The sequence below is a fragment of the Tiliqua scincoides genome, chromosome 1 (genome assembly GCF_035046505.1).
Source record: "Tiliqua scincoides isolate rTilSci1 chromosome 1, rTilSci1.hap2, whole genome shotgun sequence".
Taxonomy (NCBI): domain Eukaryota; kingdom Metazoa; phylum Chordata; class Lepidosauria; order Squamata; family Scincidae; genus Tiliqua; species Tiliqua scincoides.
The window spans coordinates 195,865,121-195,889,035 of record NC_089821.1 but is presented as its reverse complement, the minus strand read 5'-3'; the positions used below and the strand labels follow the sequence as shown (position 1 = coordinate 195,889,035).

Below are 23,915 nucleotides of genomic sequence, written 5' to 3'. Positions count from 1 at the left end.
TCTCTAACTTGGTTTTCCCATACTGGTGTTTGTGCTGCTCATGCCAAGACTTCATCACTGTAAGTACACGACAATATAAGGTTTCAACCTTGGCTTGATGGTTTGTTGTTTGAGCCTCCATTACTAGTATGGTGTTTGAAGAGCACATTTCTAGATCCTGTATTAATATAGCATTTATATAGCTAGATTTTATTTGCTGCCATTTATTCTATTCATCATTTATCAACACTGTTAATTTTAGTAGAACTCAGTTTATTTGGATCCAGCCTTTGTAGCTTTTACCCTTTCACACATGGTTCTTCTGATATCTGCAGATTGGTTGTTTTTGTTGCAAACAAACAACCAGAAGCATAGCACAGCAAGATTTGAGCTATCATTGTTTTACTGGTCTTCATAATACATTACTTCTGTGCTGCTGTTAAGAGAGCAGACAGATCATAAGGGTTTTCGTTTAGCTCAGGGAACAAGCACCTACATTTATGTTTCAAATGCAGCAAGAAGAATGTGTAGTGTTATCAGTGTTTCCGAAAGTTGTCAAACTTTATCTTGAGTGTGAAATTATCAGCCTTTATTTCGGAAGGTTAGGTATGTGGGCTTGGAACAAAAATGACTAAGAGCCCTCTGGTAACTGTTGGCGTAAGACACATCTATCTGTTCAATCATTTGCTCATAGTCCTGATCATATTTTCCTTTCTAATCAGTTACATTTTCATTCTGTATTTGTGTAATTGTTTTTCATGCTATAAGTGTATATATGTACACCTACCATTTTATGTGTCAGATGAAGGTAGGCTCTAGTCTATGAAAGTTCATGCTACCAAAAACAAAGGAAGAGTCCTGCTAGGATTGGAGGAAAGATCCATTATGTATAAGCATCCTTTTTCCCCACAGTTGCAAACCTATTGCTTCTGTGCTATTGCTTCTAGGAAGCCCACAAACAGGGCTAATGTCTCCTGGATTTCTTATCAGTATTAACAGTGTTGCCGTCCCAATTCATCTGTGCTGTGACCTCACTGATGCCTGGGATTAAATTAAGCACATGTTAGATTAAATTAAATTTAAATTAAGCACAAAGTTAGATTTCTACTTGGTGGACTAAAGTCCAGGGCATTTTGGTATAATTTATGGTTTTTAAAAATATATCTGATGATACGATTGTAGTTGATACTAACTTAAATCAGAATGTTGCTGTTAGTGTATAAGACAAAACATTATGACAAGAGTTTGTCAATGAGTACTTCTGAGAGCTATTTACATTTTTCTAGTGTTTTTTTTCCTCTAAATTTTCAGTCATTTTGTAAGAACCTCCTGCAGTCCTTACTGTGGTAGATCCCAAAGTAAGGATCTGTTGCTAGCATGCCTAAATTGAGAAACAATTACGTTGTGAAAAGGAACAGTCAGTAGGAATTGATAGTAGGGAAGACTTGAAGTGCCTGAATACAAATGAGATGCCAAGGAGAAACTATGGTGTATTATGTGTGGTAATGCATTCAGTGCTGCCCACAATGCTAGTAGCTTGTAGGAGGTGCTAGTGCACATACACAGCATTCTTGGAGGCAGCCCTGAAAATTCCTGCCAGAACACAGAGGCCCAGTAGGGCAAAAAGGAAGCCTGTGAGGAAGTCTGAAGAGGTGCCACCACAGTAGAGGCTTTCTGCGAGGCCTGAGATTTACCTTTGAGTTCTCTCACTGAGAGGTAAGTGGGGTAGGGAGAACAAGAGCAGGGGCTGTGTACTGTTGTTTGCTTTAGAGCAGTGTTTCTCAAACTGTGGGTTGGGACCCACTAGGTGGGTCGCAAACCAATTTCACTTGAGTCCCCATTCATCTCAATATTTTATTTTTAATATATTAGATGATACTACTATGGTATGTGACTGTATTTGGAGAAATGTTACACTTCTGTACTTTTAACAGGCTACTATGTATATGCTTTTAATAATGATAGTAAATGGAACTTACTCCTGGGTAAGTTGTAGGTAGGATTGCAGCCTAGGACTGTTAAAAATATACCTGCTTAATGATATCACTTCCGGTCATGACATCACTTCCAGTGGGTCCTGGCAGATTCTCATTCTAAAAAGTGGATCCCGGTGCTAAAAGTTTGAGAACCATTGCTTTAGAGTCTTTGTATTCTGTATATTCTGCACAATAAAAATATTGTTTGTTTTTCAGCTGATATGGGCTTTGCAAGGTTATTCAATTCTCCTCTGAAGCCACTGGCAGATCTGGATCCAGTTGTTGTAACTTTTTGGTACAGAGCCCCAGAACTGTTACTTGGTGCCAGGCACTACACAAAGGCCATTGGTAAGTTGGTGGCCTGGCAAAATGGCTTACCTCAGTGTTTCTCAAACTGTGGGTTGGGTCCCACTAGGTGGGTCGCAACCCAATTTCAGGTGGGTCCCCATTCATGTCAATATTTTACTTTTAATATATTAGACTTGATGCTACCATGGTATGTGACTGCATTTGGGGAAATGTTACAGACCTGTACTTTTAACAAGCTACTATGTATATGCTTTTAACAATGATAGTAAATAGGACTTACTCCTGGGTAAGTGTAGGCAGGATTGCAGCCTAGGATTGTTAAAAATTTCTCTGCCCGATGATGTCATTTCCGGTCATGACATCATTTCCGGTGGGTCCCGACAAGATTCTTTTTCTAAAAAGATGGTAAATGTGTGAGAACCACTGGCTTACCTTATTAATTCATAGATGAATAACTTTGGATTTTGCCATCCAGTGATGCAGAATGTCAGTGCTAGGAACTCTTACTAATGGCAAGTTCAAAACATAAGTGCATAACATTAGTACATTTCAGAAATGAGAGGTATTTCAGATTCCAGTTAACGAATGCATAAATTGTATATGCAATTGACTCAGCTTATTTCAGCATCAATGTATTTGTACTAGGGCATATCCAACTGTAATACCTCTGTCGAAGGGCCTTCCGTAACTGTAAAAAGAAAGCAGAATGTTCTCATTCAGTCATATTTCATAGAAAGTGTTTAAAAATATTATCTGTGTTTCTTCTTGTTGTAACAGTCTAAGGAATTTGTATCAGTACTGATACAGATTTAGAATGTGAGGCACCTATAATGGGCACTTACTTATAATCTTATATTTTCCATCAATGTTATTCAATTGACTGAGCTGTGTCACATTCCTCCAGAACCATTATCTGCATCCATTACATCACTGGCACGTACCTTTCCTTTTTTAGCATTCATATTTTGGCTCCATGTAGTGTAGCCTTTAATATCCCAGATATTCTGCCTTCAAAGGTCATGTTCTTCTTTGAATTTTGCTGGAGTACTATTATCTAGAAATTTGAAGGTCCAGAGGAACAAAGAAAAAAAGGAAGGGGATGGGTGAGAGAGAGCGCGCGCATGCACACAGAAAAATTAGAAAACAGAAACCAGGAACCAGACTTTCATAATCCATGATGTCTTTGATTGGATTATAAAAATGTTCATTTTTTCTCTGGAGTCATGGATTTCTTTTCCAAAAGATAACGTTGAAGTTTTCATGCTATTTCAATGTCCAGATAATACCGTCTTCCTTTTTGTCTACCACAGTGTTAATTATTTCTATCTTCATATTTGTTATTTGTTTCTATTTGTTATGGCAGAAGGATATGTTTAGAGAAGATGTTTAGCATGCAGAATATGAAGATCATATGACTGATTCCCTTGCTGTGAGAACTACACTGGCTCTCAGTTTGTTTCCAAGCATAATTCATAGTGCTGGTTTTGACCTTCAAAGCTCTGAACATCTGACTTCCTCCTTCCTTATCAATCTGCTCCAACATTAAGATCTTGTGGAGAGGTCCTCCAACATCTGATATGTCCACCAGCTTCTGATGTGTGTTGGATTGGGATGGGGGAGACATGTGACTGAGCCTAAGGGCACAATCCCAGCCAATTTCCCAGCCCTGGCATAGCTATGCCAGTGGGGCATTCTGCAGTTGGGGGCAGTATGGAGGCCTCCTCAAGGTAGAGCAATGTTTGTTCTCTTACTCAGAGTTGCATTGCCCTTATGTCAGTGCTGCAAAATTAGTTAGGATTGCGGCCTAAATTATGCAAGTCTGTCCTATGGGAGGCATACCTTGCCACCAGGTCCAAATCTTTCTGTTGCACCTGTCATGACCCGAACCTGAAGTAACAGACAGGACTCAGCCTTGAAGATGGAGAAGCTAGTACTTGTCGCTAAGGTGTAAGACCCAGTCCCTGGGATTTACACGGGTTCAGACAATGAGGAAACACAATCTCCCTCTAGAGATGGTTCCACCTGAACCAGTGTTCCCCAAGGGGTTGGATTCTAACATATCAGGAACCTCTTGTCCTGTGTTGCCTGCCTGCCAGTGCAGGGAACACTTCAGAAGAGAGATGAGTGATAGGCAGCAGAGTGCTTGATTCCAGACCTGGCGGCTGCAGACACTCTGCAGCAGGAGGTAGAACACTAAGAAGGGTAGTCAGGGCCAGGGGATATAAAAGGGTTCAGTTGGACTTTTGTCTCCTTTGTTTTCAGGGAGGGAGAATGGAGACAAATAGAAGTGCCAAGAGGTGACGTTCTAACTCAATAACTTCAAAACTACTACAACACCCTCCCACTTCCAGAATATTAGTGTTTTCAGCTTGTAAGGGAAAGTGGTTGAACAGAAGGGAAGATGCATAGTATTCTTAGGTATAAACTACAACAACAGAATGTCACTGAAATCCAACCATAAGCAGAGCTGCACTTACAGATATGCATTATGTGGCCTTGGGAAATATATCACATTTTCCCAAATGAAATACAATAATTTACCTATAACATAAGCATTTCCAGAGCAAAAATGCATGTGCACTGTATATCATAAATCAAAAACCACAATTCAGTCAATTCTAAAATTAAAAAAAATACAGAAAACCTTGAATGGTGACTGATGCTCAGGGATGTTCAATATATGTGAGAGCAAGCTAGAGAAGGTATGGTACGTTTTAAGGTAAGAACGGAATTGGAGGAAGTCACAATTGGAGAGATACTTATATCAAGATAGCCATATGAAGGTTCAAGAGGACAAATCTCCAGCCATAACAAGTATAATTGCTCGTGTGCCTTCTGTGTCTAGACTTGCTAGTAAAATTATGAACATGGAAGATAAAACATTAATGAGTTAATCATATAACAGAGAATTGTCTTTGCAACTACAGGGCTTATTACATAAACATTCTTTCCATGGTATAATGCAATACTCAAGCTACAGCTTGAAACTCCTTTGTAATAATACAAAACATTAACCTAAATTACACAACTCTCATAAGAGAGCTTATGTTATTCAATAACTATAAGCAGTTCTGTCTTTTGAAGTTCAGCTTGAAGGGAATACATGTGCAGCAAAGGTATCTGTGGCCAGGAACTCTTCATTATAATGCTCTGAAACTCCTTACCATATTTGCTTCAACAAAGTAGTGTTCAAAAGCCCATGGTCTGTAGGCAACTTTTATGTAGTTACATTTTATAAAAGTTGCTCTGTGGTCTTTAGAACTCAAATTCTGTGGCCTTCCTAGCATCCCCACTGCCTAATGTTGACTGTCTAGCCCGTGTTTAACATTGGAACTGCAAAACCAATGGAGAGATTGCAGAGATGTCAGATCAGGCAATCAGATTGCTGTCAGACAACATTCTCATGCCATATGATTATGTTAGCTTGTTTCATAAAATGAGCGGTTCAGACTTCTTTCAAACATGCTAAGGAAATGGTCATTTTTTTCTGGTTCTCCCATGCTATAGTGCATTTAGTGTAATAAGGCTAGCCAATATATTGACACATGTAAATAGTTGATCATGCTGTTATAGTTGATCCTATTGTGCACAGTGTTCTTTTTAACTGAGTTAGGACCATTCTCCCATTAAATATGGAGAATTGTATAATGGATGCACAGATGACTTATCAGAGCTATTAGTTCTGCTGAAGCTTCTGGAAATGGTCTCATCACCTGAGGCTATTGTTGGTCACTCATTTTGACCTCTCCCAACTGAAGAATCACAGCTGCAGCCAATTCCCAATTAGCAAGACCTTTAAGATCCAGCAATTTTATCAGGTCTATCACCCTGCCAAAGTGAGATTCAAGATTCAAGCTTCTTTCCCATTCCACTAAGGGAGAGATTGTTCCCACAGAAATCGTCTACAAAGTGGCTGCAGACTTAAAAGATGGAGTCAGACCTAAGTCAGTGATTTTAACCTGTTCTTCACACCTATCCACATTTACTTGGGGATAAGTCCAATTGACTATAATGAAACTTACTTCTGAGTAAATATGCATAATATTGGGCTCTAAGCACATGATCCAGCCAAAATTAAACACTTTCATATTTCACTGATAAGCATTTATTTGCTGTCCCACTGAAATGAAGAGAATTTGAAAGTGCCTGACTTTCATGGCACAGTACAGCTAGTGCCATGATTATTTCTGAAGGCTATATGTGAGATACTGCAGTGCTAACAGGATTTCCACTAACTCAGTGTAGAATTATATAGTTAAGAGTGCAATCCTAACCCCTTATGTCAGTGCTTTCCAGCACTGGCATAGCAGTGCCATTGGGACGTGTGCTGCTCCTACAGTTGGGTGGCGCTCGCGGAGGCCTCCTCAAAGTAAGGGAATGTTTGTTCCCTTACCTCAGAGCTGTATTGCCCTTATGTCAGTGCTGGAAAGCCCTGACATAAGGGTTAGGATTGCACCCTAAGTGAACAACTAATTATTGCACAGTACCATGAGTTTTTTAAATCTTGTTGAATAGTATGTTTTACTTAAAATTACTTACACTCTGTTAGATAGTGGCATAACTTAACACCACTATTTTCGGTACCTGAAAAGCAGAGAGAGAGAGAGAGAGAGAGAGAGAGAGAGAGAGTGTGTTTTACCCTTGTACATAACAGACATTTTCAAGCAGGACATTTAGGAAATACTTTAAAGTTGCTAATAGATGTTGAAATGTTGATCAACTGGCAGTGCAAGCTGACAAATAAACGTGAACTTAAAACTGTCTATCAGGCCTCTCGCTATGTTAAGTGTTCCACAGATTGTCAGGTTGGTTGTAGCTCTTTCTAGGTAACGTATCTCCCTCAAGTTTCTATTCTAAATTTATTATTAACTGACTGTGATTGATGTAGGGCTACATATATTTTAAAGAGTACAGAGTATTTCTATTATATAGAAATTAGAGTATTTCTATTACACTGTTGACTTCGATGGCTCCACATCAGACCCCTTTGACATCCGAAGCGGAGTGAAGCAGGGCTGTGTTCTTGCACCAACCTTGTTTGGGATTTTCTTCGCTGTCCTGCTGAAGCATGCCTTTGGAACCGCAACAGAAGGCATCTATCTCCGGACCAGATCAGACGGAAAGCTCTCCAACCTCTCCAGACTGAGAGCAAAGTCCAAAGTCCAGCTGAAATGTCTGCATGACTTCCTCTTTGCCGACGATGCAGCTGTCACTACCCACTCTGCCAAAGATCTCCAGCAGCTCATGGATCGTTTTAGCAAGGCCTGCCAAGATTTTGGACTGACGATCAGCCTGAAGAAAACACAGGTCATGGTTCAGGATGTGGACTCACCTCCCTGCATTACAATCTCTGCGCATGAACTGGAGGTTGTCCATGACTTTGTGTACCTTGGCTCAGCGATCTCTGACACTCTTTCTCTCGATACCGAACTAAACAAACGCATCGGTAAAGCAGCTACCACGTTTTCCAGACTCACAAAGAGAGTCTGGTCCAACAAGAAGCTGACGGAACATACCAAGATCCAGGTCTACAGAGCTTGCGTCCTGAGTACACTTCTGTACTGCAGCGAGTCATGGACTCTTCGCTCACAACAGGAGAGGAAACTGAACGCTTTCCACATGCGCTGCCTCCGACGCATTCTCAGCATCACCTGGCAGGACAAAGTTCCAAACAACACAGTCCTGGAACGTGCTGGAATCCCTAGCATGTATGCACTGCTGAAACAGAGATGCCTGCATTGGCTCGGTCATGTCTTGAGAATGGATGATGGCCAGATCCCAAAGGATCTCCTCTATGGAGAACTCGTGCAAGGAAAGCGCCCTACAGGTAGACCACAGCTGCGATACAAGGACATCTGCAAGAGGGATCTGAAGGCCTTAGGAGTGGACCTCAACAAGTGGGAAACCCTGGCCTCTGAGCGGCCTGCTTGGAGGCAGGCTGTGCAGCATGGCCTTTCCCAGTTTGAAGAGACACTTGGCCAACAGTCTGAGGCAAAGAGGCAAAGAAGGAAGGCCCATAGCCAGGGAGACAGACCAGGGTCAGACTGCACTTGCTCCCGTTGTGGAAGGGATTGTCACTCCCGAATTGGCCTTTTCAGCCACACTAGACGATGTTCCAAAACCACCTTTCAGAGCGCGATACCATAGTCTCTCGAGACTGAAGGTTGCCAACAACACATCTATTACATTTTAAAGAGAACTGAAAAATATATCTTGCTGCATTTATATAAGTGTGTGGTCAGGAAGAAAAGGCTAATAGACTTAGAATAAAGGGACCTCAGTAGTATTTGTTGTTGCTCTTCTATTATGTTGGATTGTGTTCTGCTTTAAAGTCATACAATTTAAATACAATTTAAATTAAAATTGACTTCTAAAATGGAACTTCATTTTATAAGACCAGGGACCAACTGTTTGATTTCTATCTCACCAATCCTATTCTGCAGTACAGTTTATTTAATTCCCCACTGCTACAGTGTTTTCTGCAACTTGACTTCATACTGATAACTATGGTTCAATTCAAGGAGGTTGGGCAAGTCAGTATAAGGACACTGCACACCTTGCAGAAAATACTTCATGAAATAACTAACTCCTACTCCTCTTCAAAACGAAACAACAACCACCATCAAATAACTGAGAAGAGCCCTGTTTCTACTGCACATGCTTTAACTTAAGCCCTCTTACATTTTTCCCAATGAGGAGATTTTGCATATGCCAGAAATGGACCTGGCTGGAAAAAGGGGACAATGTGTGGTTTAGGCTCAGTGCCACTGCTTTCTCAAAACTGTTTGCTCTGGGATGTGCCCCTCCAGAGCCACTTTGTGGAAACAATACTTTCTGGGGATCTCTGCAAGTTTTCTGAAGACATTGTGGTCACTAGCTGCTCATTTATGATAGCTACATGTCTATGCACCTGATGTCATCCACCTCCATAGACCAGTTTTGTGGGAGGCCTGTTGCTTTCATGTCCCTGCTTGTCAGCTTTTGAAATGGTGACATTTGCTTTTAGTTCCTTCAGATTTGTTTTTGCTCAGACACATATTTTTCTCCTGAGAGGAACAACCAAAGTCACACTGCAGGAAAGATTATGTTGTTTCACTTTTGGTAAAACCTCTCCAAACTGGCCTGTTAACTTGACAGCCTTTTGCAAATTCATATATATAGAAGCTTCTTTATGTGACTCATGACTCAAAATGCCTTTGGGGCCAAGCAACCTCTTGGATTATTTACTCTTGCATTCTCTCTCTTTAACTCGCCCTCCAGCTCCCCAAGATCTTTGGAAATCATTTAGAAAAATTTTCCACTGTTTGTCAAAGATAACTCTGCAGTGGAGTTTGAAAGGCTGATGAAAATTATCAGAATTAAGAGTTCTCTTGAAATAGTTCTATTCAATATTTTTTAATGGAATTTCCACAGCTTCCAGAGAAAATGTGTGATTTACTTCATAGCTGACATAAAACACACACAAAAAACTCATAATGGTTAACTGTTTAATTTTGGATTACACCCCCCTGAGAATGTACAGGGATGCCCCAATGTTTGCAAATCCAGTATCCACATATTAGGTTGGCCCCCCACAACCCTTCTGCTCCCATTACCTTTGTTTTTCTTCTTACTGGTGGCACCAAGCAAGCATATTTCTTCTGTTAACAGGACTTGTTAACAAGAAGTTGATCTGCCACACAGGGCAATACGAACTTGCACCAATGATATCGCTGGGCACAGCGATATCCCATAGTGGTCGCTGGGGCTTACCCTGGGGCAAGGAGACAAATGTCCCCTTACACCAAGGAGACCTTCAGCAACCGAAAATCTCCCACATGATGCAGTGGAAGCTGTGCCAGCACCACTGCATTGCCGCATGGGAATTTAGTTAGGATTGGGCAGTTAGCTATTTAATCTGGCTGCAACACATCAATCCCATTTTTGTTTATGTGTTTGCTATATATTTTAATGTATCATTTTGTGATAAATATTGTTTCACATGATGGGCATTTCAGTGGAGTAAGAAATGAAGATATTTAAATACTTCACAAGTAATCCTTTCTTTCCTAGATATATGGGCTATTGGCTGCATATTTGCTGAGCTATTGACTTCAGAACCCATCTTTCACTGTCGTCAGGAAGACATCAAAACAAGCAATCCTTTTCATCATGATCAACTTGATCGCATATTCAGTGTAATGGGATTTCCTGCAGGTAGTTTAATTTCACTAAGAAATCTTATGCAAAAACTTTGACTTTGTTCTTAAATAAATTTGTTTCTTAGAAGTATGTAAGTCTGAAGAGTAACGGGTAATAATAATTTAAAAATAATAGTTTAAATAGCTTAAAAATAATAATAAACTATTAATAATAAATAATAATAAAGTTTATCTTTAGACTTTTAATACTTTTCAGTTGCTTTCTCTTTTGAAAGATAAAGACTGGGAAGACATTAGGAAGATGCCTGAATATCCTACACTTCAAAAAGACTTTAGGAGAACAACGTAAGAGATCTGTTTCTCAGTCTAATTGTAGTTATTCTTCCAAAACATGACTATTGGAATAAACTATTTATTGTGTCATTCCTTCTTCCAGTGTTAAAATTCAGGTGCCTTCTATGCAGGAATTTTATAACTCTTCACACAACTCTGATTTAATGCATTTCTGTATTAGTACCAATACAAACTACATGGGAATATACTTTGGCATCAGTGTTCCACATTATCATTATAAAGTGGGTACCAACAATGAGAGAAAGAAGCATTATTCATATATTGCCATAACAACTAGAAAAAATCCCTGTCCTGTGGTGCAAGCAGACTATATGCACCAATTTTCAAAAAGCTTGCAAAGTGAATGTGATTTAGAAACAGCACACCCATTCTTTATTTTTGTTAGTATATTCCCCTTTTCAAACATGTTTTTTTTTTTATTTTCTAGGTATGCCAATAGTAGCCTCATAAAATATATGGAAAAACACAAAGTCAAGCCTGACAGCAAAGTATTCCTTTTGGTATGTTATATTGCAAGTATCATGGTGCTTTTGAGGGTTGTTTTGTAATGTTAACTAATGCCGTACTGGCAGACATGATGAAGATGTATAGATATAAAACTGTAGTGCACTGAAAAGTTTATCTTTTGTATAGTCTCTGACATTAATATTTTCACTTTGGTCCAAATGATATGTGGCACTAGAAGTGGCATTGTATCTCCATTTGTTTAAACCGTCACAGCCTCCCCCCATCTGGATTGGGGCTGCGGTGTGGAGAACAAGGAGGTTTAAGCCATTTCCCCATACTATGGTTCTGACAAAAATCAACCCCCAACCCTATGATTTGCCCCTGGTGGGAAGTTGCCATTGACACCAAGATGCAGTTATATACCCCATGTCATTGTCCTGAGGCAGATCATGTCTGTTTCACTATAGCAACTTCAGTTTAAAAAAGGAATGATTGAACAACATCAGTGAGGCTTTTCACATCTGCTTGGTTCTGTTGTAGACCCAATTAAAAATTAACAAGTCATTAGGCCTGGATGGTACAAATCCAAGAGCTCTTATTATAATTTAAATATTTATATGTCACTTTCAATACAAAAATAGTTCTCAAATAAGAACCCAACCATGATATTGTTGATCTCCTTCTGAATGCCAGTTGCTGGGTGGGAGCAAAAGCAAAAGGAGAACAGTTGCACTCGTGCTCTGCTTGTGGGCTTTTTGTGGGAAACAAGATGCTAGATTAGGGACTGGTAGATATGATACTTACCTCCCCCTCAACCCAAATTGGCCCCATATGATTGTGTATGCATGTCTTTGCCCACTTCTGACTGCACACCTTAGGCTGCCTATGGGTCTCCTCAGACATACGCCACGTATTTTGGCGGTGTGTGTCCAAGAATGGAAAAGAGGTGAGGACACAGAAATGCCACCATTTCTTCCACCACCAACCCCCACCATTGCTTTACTTGGCATCAGTTGACTGTATCCTCGTTGCTAGTGAATGCGTGTGGCTGCCAGCAATTGGCAGCCTCATTGTGCTTGGTGGTGATGTTGGAGAGTGACAATGTCACACGTCATGCACCAGCTCTAAGCACTTACGCCTGGATCCTGATGCTTCTGCTAGTGGAACACATTTTCCACCCGCAGCCCCAATCTGATAGGATTGGGCTGTAAGTTATGCCTCTTTCTCAAATGCTCCTTTTCCTGATTTGTTCTGCTGCAGTCTTTTTCAGTTTGTTAAACTATGGGTAATAAAAGTTATGGGTGCACTTTGTGTTGGTTATTTTTATACAACTGTAAAGGTAGCCATTAATAAAGTACAGCATACTGTATCTTCTCTATGTATGAAACCCTCACTTAATTTCATTGACTTGCAGTGCAATCTGTATGTCTACTCAGAAGTAAGTCCCACTGAGTTCAGTGGGACTTACTCTCAGGTAAGTGTACACAGGATTGTAGCCTCAGTTATAATTTAACTATAATAGTAACTGTATACAGTATTAATTATCATAACCTATAATAGTAATAAAATTAACCTATAATGTTGTACTGAACAGCTTCAAAAACTTCTGACTATGGATCCTACAAAAAGAATTACCTCAGAACAAGCTTTGCAGGATCCCTACTTCCAGGAGGACCCACTGCCTACATCAGAGTATGTCTTTCTCCCATTCCGTTCTTTATTCTTTTCTGATTTCCCACCCACCCCATCCTCACATAAAAATAAATTTAACCATCTGTGGTGACTGTAAATAAGTAAAAGTAGGCTCTTTGCCAGAACATATACCCAGTTATATCTCTGAAATACCTAAACTGTAAAGCAAAATATGCATTCTCTATTTGGAAAGAGTAGATGAATTTATAGAAAGAAAGGAAAAAAGCTACATTTGATTATCTGTTTTTTACATTGAATATTGAACCTTTTGATGTAGGTCACTAGCTGGGTGGAGATTTCCCTGTGAGCTTTCAATAAAGTAAGAAAAGCAAGAGACCATGCAGAAGTGACAAATACTAAATCATTCTAGATCTTTCTCTGGAATATGAAAGAATATATAATGTGAATATTCCTACCACCATAGGACGAGAGCATTTTACTTACTTTGGATCTGGATTTAATTGTTGTCATTTCTTAAGTATATCAGACATATGATAGACAAAAAGCTGTCATTTTTTTTCTTATGCATGCAAATAGATATTTATTGGTGTTTATTCTTTGCTGTTGTTACTTATTAGCTGCAAAGCTGTAGTACCAGGAAAGAGAGAGCAGCATTTTGATTTAAATAAATGCAAAGTTGCGCTTAAAGCTAGGTAGTATAACTCAATTTTACGATTTTTCTCTTCCAGTGTTTTTGCTGGCTGCCAGATTCCGTACCCAAAACGAGAATTTCTCAATGAGGATGAACCTGAGGAAAAGGGGGATAAGGTATAGTTCAAAGATTACCATCTGTAAAAAGAAGTCATAGTTCCTCATTTAGGAAGCTGACAGAGCAGTGTATTGTCCAAGAATGTGTGTTCAGTGCAAGACAGTTCCATAATTATATGATTAAAAAGTGTAATATTTTCACTCATGGTAACTTACAGGGAGTCAGATTGTTTTACACCATTGTTTCTCAACCAGTGGTACTAGTACCATCGGTAGTACTTGAGGTGATGTCCGGTGGTACTCATGGTACTCCCAGATGCCTGCCACCTAGTAGCAAGACCAGCAACACAATGTGACAAGCTGCTGTAGGAAGCTCAGCGGGCAGAGCTCCTGCATGCACTTTTTGCATGCTTGAAAATGCCCTCTTCCTAAGCCTCTTACAGATGTTTATCATGTTTCATCTGGTCTTCAAATCCAGAAGTACCTGATGATGACATCATCGCCAGTTACTTCCAGTGGTGCTTCCAATAGGTGGACCATGCAAAGTGATATGGTGGGGGACAAATGCTGAGAAATGCTGTTTTACAGTGTTCAGTAGATTTAGACACTATTAGTAGCACGTGACTGGAGGAAGAAAGGAAAAAGACTCATGCGGAAATCATCTGTGTCTTGTTGATTTCTTTTAAGAGCCTGTAGTTGAAGAAAAATATCCCTCCAGCTCTGTATGCCCTATTTTTATTGTAGAAATGGAGCTTGGCTTGCATTTTGAAATATTTGTGGCTTCTGCACTACAAATCCTTCATATATATACAGGACCAAGGATGCTTTGTTCATAGTACTGCACATTTCCCCTCCCCCCCATATTCTTGGTACTGCATTCTTGGTCCCTCAAGTGTGGTACTCGGTTTCCTTTAAGAACAGTAAGAATTGAGCATTTGTTGTTGGTCATTAAACTATATGACCTAGCATATGGGCTATTACAGCTCATATTTTTATGGGCTATTACATCCCAGTTCTGTTCATAATTGGTAGAAAGACATGGAGCCTGGTGATTGGTGACAAGTCATGTCTTCCTCATTCAATGGATTTTGGATTCCTTTTGGATTCCCGAAAAGTTCTGTTTTGTTGTCTTCCCAGTCTTTTTTCAAAGTGTGCATGATGTCCACTAGACATGGTTGAAGAGAGATTTGGAGATCAGCATCATCTGTATGTTGTTGATACCTATCTCTGCCTCTCATTTTCATTCAGCTAACGTGTCCTTCCACGTTGAGGCTTTGTCAAGGCGAGCTGGGTGAATATATGGAACCATGTCTAGAGTAGATGTTTTCTAATCCAGGGGAAGAATTTCTGGACACAAGAAGCTGATTTAAGAGTGACACCATTATGGAGTATGTATTGGGGCCTGAAGCAACTTGAAATGGTCTCATGGCACAGCAACCTTGGAGGGGTGGCCAACAGACAGCACCCCTACCTGTATGCCTGCCACCCTCTCCGGTCTTGCTGCCCCACTGAATGCTCATTTTCTTCACTATTCTCTTTTCTTCAAATTTTAATTATCTTGCTCTCCACTTAATTCTCTCCCCACTTGTTCTTATATCCCCTGCCATCAGTTCTATTAGGGCCCATCCCAGGTAGGGCAGTTTGTCAAGGCTCCCTGAAACTTGGAGCTGTCCCTGATAAGGTAGTTAAACCCTTTGAGCCTGTTGTGATGCTGCCCTCTCCATATCCCCACTGATGTTCAGGCTTTTCTTTTACCCCTTTAATAATAATAATGATAACAGGTATTTATATACCGCCTTTCTTGATCTTTATTCAAGACTTTATTCAAGGCGGTTTACATAGGCAGGCTTTATTAAATCCCTTATTAAATAGGAATTTTTACAATTTCAAAGAAGATTCTTTCTTTCAAGAACGACTACATTCAAGGTGTTTCATTCCGATCTGGCTTCACATTCTGACCTCCATCCTTCCACGCTCAGAGCCGATGGAATTGCTCGGCTTCAGCTTGTCAGCTGCTCCAAGGTTGCACGGTGCCGGTGGCCTCGAACTGGCGACCTTGTGGATGTTATCTTCAGGCAGACGGAGGCTCTACCCTCTAGACCTCTAGACCTTTATTATTTTTGCAGCTCCCTTCAGGTATCTTTTGCAGCTCTCCCTTTCAACAGGTTTAGAAGACCTGTGTTCCAGTCTGGCACCATTCCATGGCATGATCTTCCTGCAGCCTTTATGTGTCATATTCAAATGTGTTCATTCATTCTCTCTGTAGTATTCACCCATTCAACCAGGTCAACAATGAAGAAACTGCCCATATCATATGCACCATGAACAGAGATCATGCTCAGGCATTCCTGTAAAAGACAGTTCTGTGATTTCAACTGCCTGATTTTAACATTGAAAACCCAATTTTTGTTTGGGAGCAAATAATATTTCAGTTTGAGCTATGAATCATTTCTTTATGGCACTTGTAGAGGTGTAAATGATGTGTCCTCCCACTAGGGAGGACCTTAGGACCTTAAGCTCACCTTAGGAGCTGTGAGGCCCAATTGGAAACATCTTTTGTAGGGCCCCAGGTTCATAGCCGAGTTCTGTAGAATCTTGGAGATACAGTGGGGTTCTGGTATTCTTAAAGTATCCCTTTTCGAACCCCCCACATATATTGAAAAATTACAGATAAGCAAATCTGCAGTTTTCGACCCCTTAAACCAGTGGTTCCCAAACTGTGAGCTGTGGCTTCCCAGGGAGCTGTAGAAACCAGCCAAAGGAGCCACAGAATCCTTGCAAAAAAACTCAGCACCCTATATAATGTATAGAATTGTAGTTCTAATAGGGAGCCATGGCCAGTGGCCCAATAGGGCAAGGGAACCGCCTGTTGAAAAAGGTTGAGAACCACTGCCTTAAACCCTCTGAATGAGATTGGAGCCTCCAGAGGGCTTTTTGAAACCTGCAGAGGCCGCATGCATCCGCCTGTGGTCTCTGAGGGCTTCAGAATGGCCAAACAGGCCAAAAAGAGAGAGAGAGAAAACTATTTAACTACTTTTAATGACAAAAATAGCTTCTTTTTTTTTACCTTTTTGGGCATTCTGAAGCACAGGCGCGCATGTGCTCTACAGACTTCAGAAAGCCCTCCCGAGGTGACCAGAACAGGGTTCCAGTCCCCTTCGGAAGGTTGAGGTGCAGCCAAGCCTGGTTTATCGTGGGTCCAGGGGAGCTGTGTTGAACCAGATCCATGGATATAAAATTCGTGGATAAAAGGCTCCACCTGTATAAATAAACTTATTATATACTTTATATCTCTATGGTAGAATGGAAAGCAATCAAAACGTGTTCTTAAAGAGTGCATGCAAGTTAATGGATGAAATTGATCTAAGAACATTTTAAAATAAAATTGCATACAAGGCTAGAGTACCTTACCCCAGGGGCTCATTAGGCACAGGGCCCAATTGTGAGCAATTGGTCCAATTGGCTTAGCCAGCCATGCCTCCCACTTGCAAAGGTGTTGCTTTTTGTTTTATTTTTGGCAGATATCATGATCCTGGAGAAAAAAAAAGTACAAAGCAGCATTAGGTTAATGTCTTTGGTGTCTTGCAACTCTAAATAGCCTAGGATGCAAGAAACTGAAATTGTGTTTATTTGGAAAAAAAAAAATCAGAATTTGTAAACAATGGACAATAATACAGGAATTATGTGAAAGCCTTTGTGTAACCACTGCTAAACCGTGCCATAGGGCTGAGCTTGTAATTCAGTCTTGAAATTGTAGAAGTTGACAAATATACGAAAGTGAGATACTCCTGCCTCTTCTGCAATCATATTTGGAAAGGCATCAAGACAAATGGCAACTGTATTGCCTCTCTGCAGGGTAAGAGTTAAGGCAATTATTTCTGTGTGCCTCTCTTTCATGAGTTCGCATTATTGCTGCAAGTTGCTGTTGTGGCACATCACCATGGCACGTTTCAGTGTGCAAGGAACTTTAGAATGATTTAATTTTAACAATACTCCTGTAAGGTAGGTCCCATGGTGCAAGAGTATGAATTGCCTGTGGCTGCCACCTCTTGAGCAGGGGTTTGAACTTGAGGTTCCCATGCGCACTGTCAACAATGACTACACTGCAACAACAGTATAATCTTCTAATGTAAACTTGAGTATACTGCTGCTGAAATACTTACAACCATGGCATTCACTGGTAAATTTGCTGCAACAAATTGTTACAGAATGTTTGTAAGGGCCTGATATCTTGCTAGTATATTGTTTTGTGCAACCCAAACTTGTGCCAGTTTCATATATTGTGTAACTTGGAATATGCTACTGATGAATAATAATAAATGGTTTTAATTAGTGTAAGCGGTAGTCAGGCTTGTGATTATTGACAGGGATGGGGAATTTGTCCTGAAGGCTTTTTTTTGCAGTGGCTTGTGGGAAGCTTATTTACCTAAATGTTCTATAAACATTGACAAAATGAAGGGAGGAGAAGCAGGTTCTTTGAAACAACCCCAGAATCAGAGGAAGGGGGGGGGAGAGAGAGAATGAGAGTTTACAGCTTGCAGAAGTTACCCCAACACCTATTAGAATACTTGACTGAACAATTTAGAGCATTTAGAGCATAAAAACATCTCAGACTTTGTAAGGAAGGGGAAAAAATCAGCAAATCATGAGAATTAGATTTGCATCATTCCATTTTGCTCCATAAACATTCTGAAATGCGAGTTTCTGAAGTAATCCACAATTGAAAGATGAACATTTTGCTTCCTTAATTTGAGTGTGCAAACTTCTATCTTGTATACACTATTCTGCTGGTTCCCAAATTGTGAGCCGTGGCTCCCCAGGGGAGCCATGGAAACCAACCAGGGAAGCTGCAGAATCCCTCATGAAAAACCCACCACCTTATACAATGTATAGAATTGTAGTCCTAATTGGGAGCCACAACCAATGGGCAAATGAGCAGGGGAGCCACCAGTTGAAAAAGTTTGGGAACCACTGCACTATTCTGCAGTTGCAACAGTCTTTGATTATCTCTGATGCCTAACCACTGCACTTCCCCATTTGATGTATCAATATAATGTTGGTTTTGCTTTCAGCCTTCTAGCCAATGGCTGACTATTGTTATCAGTGGTATTTACCACTGTCCCGTATGACCACTGAGCAGCTTGCCCAGTTCCTATCCCATTTCTTATTGGTCCCAGATTGGTCCTTCCCAGAAATTTGATTGCCTTTGTTGTTATAACTGTAGATGGGCATTATTGGGCTTGAGGTCTTGGATATGAGGTGCAGAGAATAGTGCTCTTGACCCACCTTTATGTATTTTGTTCACCTTCCTTAGATAACTGTTTATTTTGATATGAAACATTCTTTTTGCACTTGGAATCTTTCTAGTTATTATCCTCATTCCCATGAAGTGGTAAGAAGTATCATTGCATTCAAATCAGGTGAACTTATTTATGGCCTGTATACCACTCCCCAATATTTTTTATAATATTGGTTATGCTGCTTTCACTGCAGTATTATACTGAAGAAAATTCATTATTAATCGGTAATGATACACAGGTTCTTTTTTGTGTATAATAGTCCTCTGTGAGGGTTAACCATATTAGTTTGTTGTACCATAAACACACAGCCCAATCCTGAGCTGACCGGGGCGCCCAGGTTCGGTGGCACCGAGGAGGGCTGCCGCTGGATCCTTCCCCAAAGTAAGGTAAGCAGCCCCACAATGGCTCACAGAGGCTCACAGAGTCTTGTGGCAACTTGGATCAATAAATATATTATAAAACATGCTTTTGTGGAGTACCATCTACTTCATGAAATGCATGAAGTATCCTCAGGTGGCAGTTGTGTTTGTACAGATACAAGCATGTATACAGGAACACAGAGAAACATATAGAGAAGGGGGGATATTAACAGTGGGGTCAAATGTCCATGAAACATAAGAGATGAATATTGTATGAAACTGAAATGTACAAAATAACCACAATGACAACAGTTGTAACTGGTGTTAACTTAGCAAGACTAGACAGATTTCGTTAGCACATGTAATTTGTCAGGAAACCATTGTTACAGTTGAAGCCTGGGAGTATCATATCTTTTTATAAATTATCACCAGAAGTGTCACACTGAAGTCTCTCTTTGGTGTTTCTTTGTTAAAGAATAGTGATTTTCAGTTCAGCATTAGTGTGTCCTCAGAGATTGTAATGTTCTTCCATTGGTTTTTGAATGTATCCATTTTTACATCGTATTTGAACCTATTTATTATTTTGGGTAGCAGCTGGCCAGTTTGTCCTGTATAAACAGAGAGTACATATGTTACACGCCCCACCCACCAGCATGATATATGCCAGCTGGCAATTTCCCTCTGGCAATTGCCAGCTGGCAACCCAGCTGGCAATTTCCCTCTCTCATGCTGGAACTCTGAAGTGAATGGTGATGACGCATTTTGCGTCAAGCGATGACATCACTGGCCACTCACTTCCGGGTTGCAAGATTAATAAGGATTCTAAAAATAGCCATAAGGGGACCAGGGCAGGCAAGAGGGCTTTTCAATCACATGGTTTTTGTGTGCAGCAGCTCTGCTGCCATGTGGAGCCTCCTTATCACTATCACTCCTTATCACTTATCACTAGTTTTAGGTTCAGGCTACTGTCTCGCTGCTCAGCAGTGGGCCTTTTGTGACAGCCCCGGGAGGGGTGCCTTGCAATATCCCAGGACGTCACAATGCACTGATTGGGAACCCCTGATCTATGCTATCACCTGCCAACTGTGCCTTTCTACTACTTGGTCAAGGCAGACATTTTTGCTTTTTGAAAAAAAATTATGATCCACATCACTTGGAACACAAGTTTTTAGAAATTCCAGGGGGCAGCCCAATCCTGAGTTTCCCTGCATCCACTGAAACAGCGGTGCCAAAGCAGCTCCTGCTGTATCCAGTGGGCACTAGGAAGCTGCTGGAAGTCTCCTTGGGGGGACTTTTGTCCCCATCCCCCGGGAAAAGCCCCAATCCCTGCAGTGGGACTTCTCAAGTCTGTGCTGGCTATTTTTCTGGCACAGACTTGAGGGACTCTGTGTCAGGCCTTCTTGCCTGACACAGAGTTCAGGATGCAATGGATAAGAGCTCCCCCCACACTTCCCCTCTCTCGTTCTACCCTCCTTCCCACCCCAAGAGGTCATACCAACACCTGGCAGTTGCACTTACCTCCCACAGTGGTGTATCCTCTTCCTGTTGGAGCTGGGCCCAGCGCTTTACTGACGTAGACCCAGCACCAGCGGTCCCTGCTCACTGGGTGTCATAATTGTACTTTATTGCATGTTTACAGCACCCATCGCCAATGCTGGGCCAGTTTAGGATTGGGCCCTTAATCCACAGTTTAGTTGAATTAGCTTTTTTGTTGCCTTTCTTTGAGAAAAGCTTATATTTGGTGTTAAGAGTAAATTCAAGAGAGCTACCAATCCAGAACCTACTTACCTTTCTTTCACAACAACCTGGGAAACATAGCCTTGCCTCGTTCTCTACAGCAGGGGTGTCCAAACTTTTTGGCAGGAGGGCCACATCATCTCTCTGACACTGTGTCAGGGAGGGGGGAAAAAGAATTAATTTAAATTTCAAATTTGCATAAATGTACATGTATTTACCTAAATGAATATATTATAGTTGGAACTTATATGAATGAATGTTCTCTCAATGGGTTTGGGAGTCCCCGAGGGCCGCGAATGGCCCCTGGGTTGGGGTTTGGGCACCCCTGCTCTACACTGAAGAAGAAAGAGGCCTTTCCTTTCAAAAGATTCTCTTGAACTTCTGACTAGTGAACCATTTATTATGAATTAGTTACCCTTTTTTGTGTTTAAGGATTTGGTTCACTTTCAAGGCTACTAAAATTTTAGTTCATTGAAAAAATACCTTTGTGAACTGGAGTTTCTGCTTGAATTTATGACTCCCTGGTCAAAACACCCCACCCCATTGGTAAAGTGCTGTAGGCCTTAAAAGGTAGCATGGAAGTAAACTATGTTGAAATACCTAGGGTGCAGCCAAGGCTGATATTTCGAAGCAGTCTGGATTCTCTTTCTCAACATGCTTATCACTGCCTGTGGGGCTTTTGTAGGACCTTCAGGCAAGAGCTCTAAATTTATTCCCAATTGTGCCAAAGTTGTATTGTGCAATTCTGTTTGTATAAGGGTATTAGGGCTAGGTTGTTTATAATGTCAGCATGAACATGAATTCCTAGAGCTGTTTTGAAATTCTCCTCTGCAGCTCCCCCCCACCCAAATTTAGAGAGCAGCCACCATGGGATTGTCTTTTGTAGGGGCTGAGAAGGCTTCATGCATTGATGCTTAGAAAGTGACTTTGATCTTTGGTCACAAATTTACATATTAAAAATAAATTGATTTATTCACTATCATTCTAAATCAAACACCACACTTCATTGTGTTGATAGTTGAGCATTTTTTATAATATGCTTTCTTTTAAACAAATGGACTCAAGGAATTTCTGTCTCCAGTCATCATAAATATCTGGGATATCCTTTCTAACAAATGCAGAAACTTGTGTGGATGTGCAGGACTGTTCCTGGGAATAAACCAGAAGATGTGTCTAAAAAATGCATGTCTATGCCAACTCTGTTTTTCCCCCCCTTCCATCTCTTAGAATCAACAGCAGCAGAACCAACATCAGCAACCAGCAGCACCTCAGCAGCAACAGCAAGCAGCACCTCAACAGCAGCAGCAGCAACAAAATAGCACCCAGACAAACGGAACTGCAGGGGGTGGTGGAGCAGGAGGTGGTGGCACTGGGGCAGGTCTCCAGCATAGCCAGGACTCCAGCCTCAACCAGGTGCCTCCAAATAAGAAACCACGCATAGGGCCTTCAGGCACTAATTCAGGCGGGCCTGTCATGCCTTCAGATTATCAGGTATGTCTTTGTTTCTGCTCGGGTCAAGTGGAAGTGAGTTACAGTGCAATCTTATTCATGTCTGCTCAGAAGTAGGCCCCATTGAGTTCAGAGGGATTTATTCCCAGGTAAGGAAATTGCAGCCCCGGAATCTGCTACGGCGAGGTGATCTTAATATAGGTCATTTTTACCCACATACCAATTCATGTTTGGTATGTTCTGGGCCACTCACTTAGAGGGCTGATGTATATGACCCTTTGCACAAGGTGCACAGTCCAATCCTGACCACCTGGTGAGCTTTAAGGCTCAGTAGTCATCTGATGCTCTACTCCTTAACAGCAGCATTGAATGCAAAATTAAGTAAGTGAAGTAGGTGAAGTAAGTGAAGTGAAGTGAAGTGAAGTGAAGTGAATTAAGTAAGTGAAGCTTTACCTACTTAATTCCATGCTGGAGTAAAGGCTTTGCTCGCCACATCTCTCAGTGTATAGGGCAGAGTATAAAAGAAGTGGCAGCTTATATCCAGATTGCCAAGCTAAGTTCAAAAATTCAGCCAGCTCATAATGGGTGGACTATGACTAATTTGCAATTTGGTTCTATGGTGAAATGCTTATATGTTCCAGTTTGGTGTAGTTTTGGATACAGGTCTGTGAATCAGCCCTGACATAGGGCCAATCCACATGACTTTATTTGCTATAATAGTTGCAACAGTAATCATATGATAATTTCATTATGCAAACTTGTTAGCATATATTAAGTATCACAGATAAGTTTATGAAAACGCAGTACATCAAACCTAGGCACAGCAAGCTCTTGAATCAGGCTGCCAGACACTGAAATTCTGTTTGCTCACATTCAACATGGTTTGAATAGTTTGGGTCTTTGCTTTAATACCCTTTTCAATCCAGTTCTTCATTCTTGTTTCTAGAAGCCTTTAGATTAAGACTGATCACAACTCGAGCCAAAGTATTTATTCAGTTTTATTTTTCCCCTCATAGATGCCTCAGTAGTAAATGTAAAAAGAGTCCACCCTCAAAAACAGAAAAGTAAATCCCAAAAGAGTCATAACAGGTTTGTAGAGTCCCTGAACTGTCATTATTCATGGTTGGTGGGTTGGTGTTGCCAACACTGCTCATTAACATGCACACAGGTGTTCCTACATGTGTCATGTGTGCACGCGCACACACTGAACCGAATTTGGGGAATTGGCAACACTTCTAGAACAAGAGATCAAATTTACTGTTTGCACTGTGAGCAGTGCAGACAGCCTCAATGTGCCTCAAAATTAGGATACCTGTAACCACAAGACCGAGCTTTTAAAAAGAAGATAGTTTATTAAAGAATATAAACATGTTTAATTTCAGTTACTTTGCTTAGGAGATCAGTTGCAGAGCTTTAAATGGCTTCAAGTGAAAGAAATAGTTGGGGGGGGGAGAGAGAAGTGTT

General features: G+C 40.8%; 1 protein-coding gene across 2 annotated transcripts in view; it reads left to right on the top strand.

The window, feature by feature from the left end:
• Window positions 1-23,915, top strand: part of CDK19 (cyclin dependent kinase 19) — a 120,296-nt gene that overhangs the window by 86,233 nt on the left and 10,148 nt on the right. For both annotated transcript variants that reach the window (XM_066613392.1, XM_066613400.1), the window contains exons 6-12: window positions 2,172-2,303; window positions 10,317-10,460; window positions 10,681-10,750; window positions 11,187-11,259; window positions 12,801-12,898; window positions 13,588-13,666; window positions 22,230-22,493. In XM_066613392.1, coding sequence (XP_066469489.1) covers window positions 2,172-2,303; window positions 10,317-10,460; window positions 10,681-10,750; window positions 11,187-11,259; window positions 12,801-12,898; window positions 13,588-13,666; window positions 22,230-22,493 — 860 coding nt within the window. The remainder of the gene's footprint in view (window positions 1-2,171; window positions 2,304-10,316; window positions 10,461-10,680; window positions 10,751-11,186; window positions 11,260-12,800; window positions 12,899-13,587; window positions 13,667-22,229; window positions 22,494-23,915) is intronic.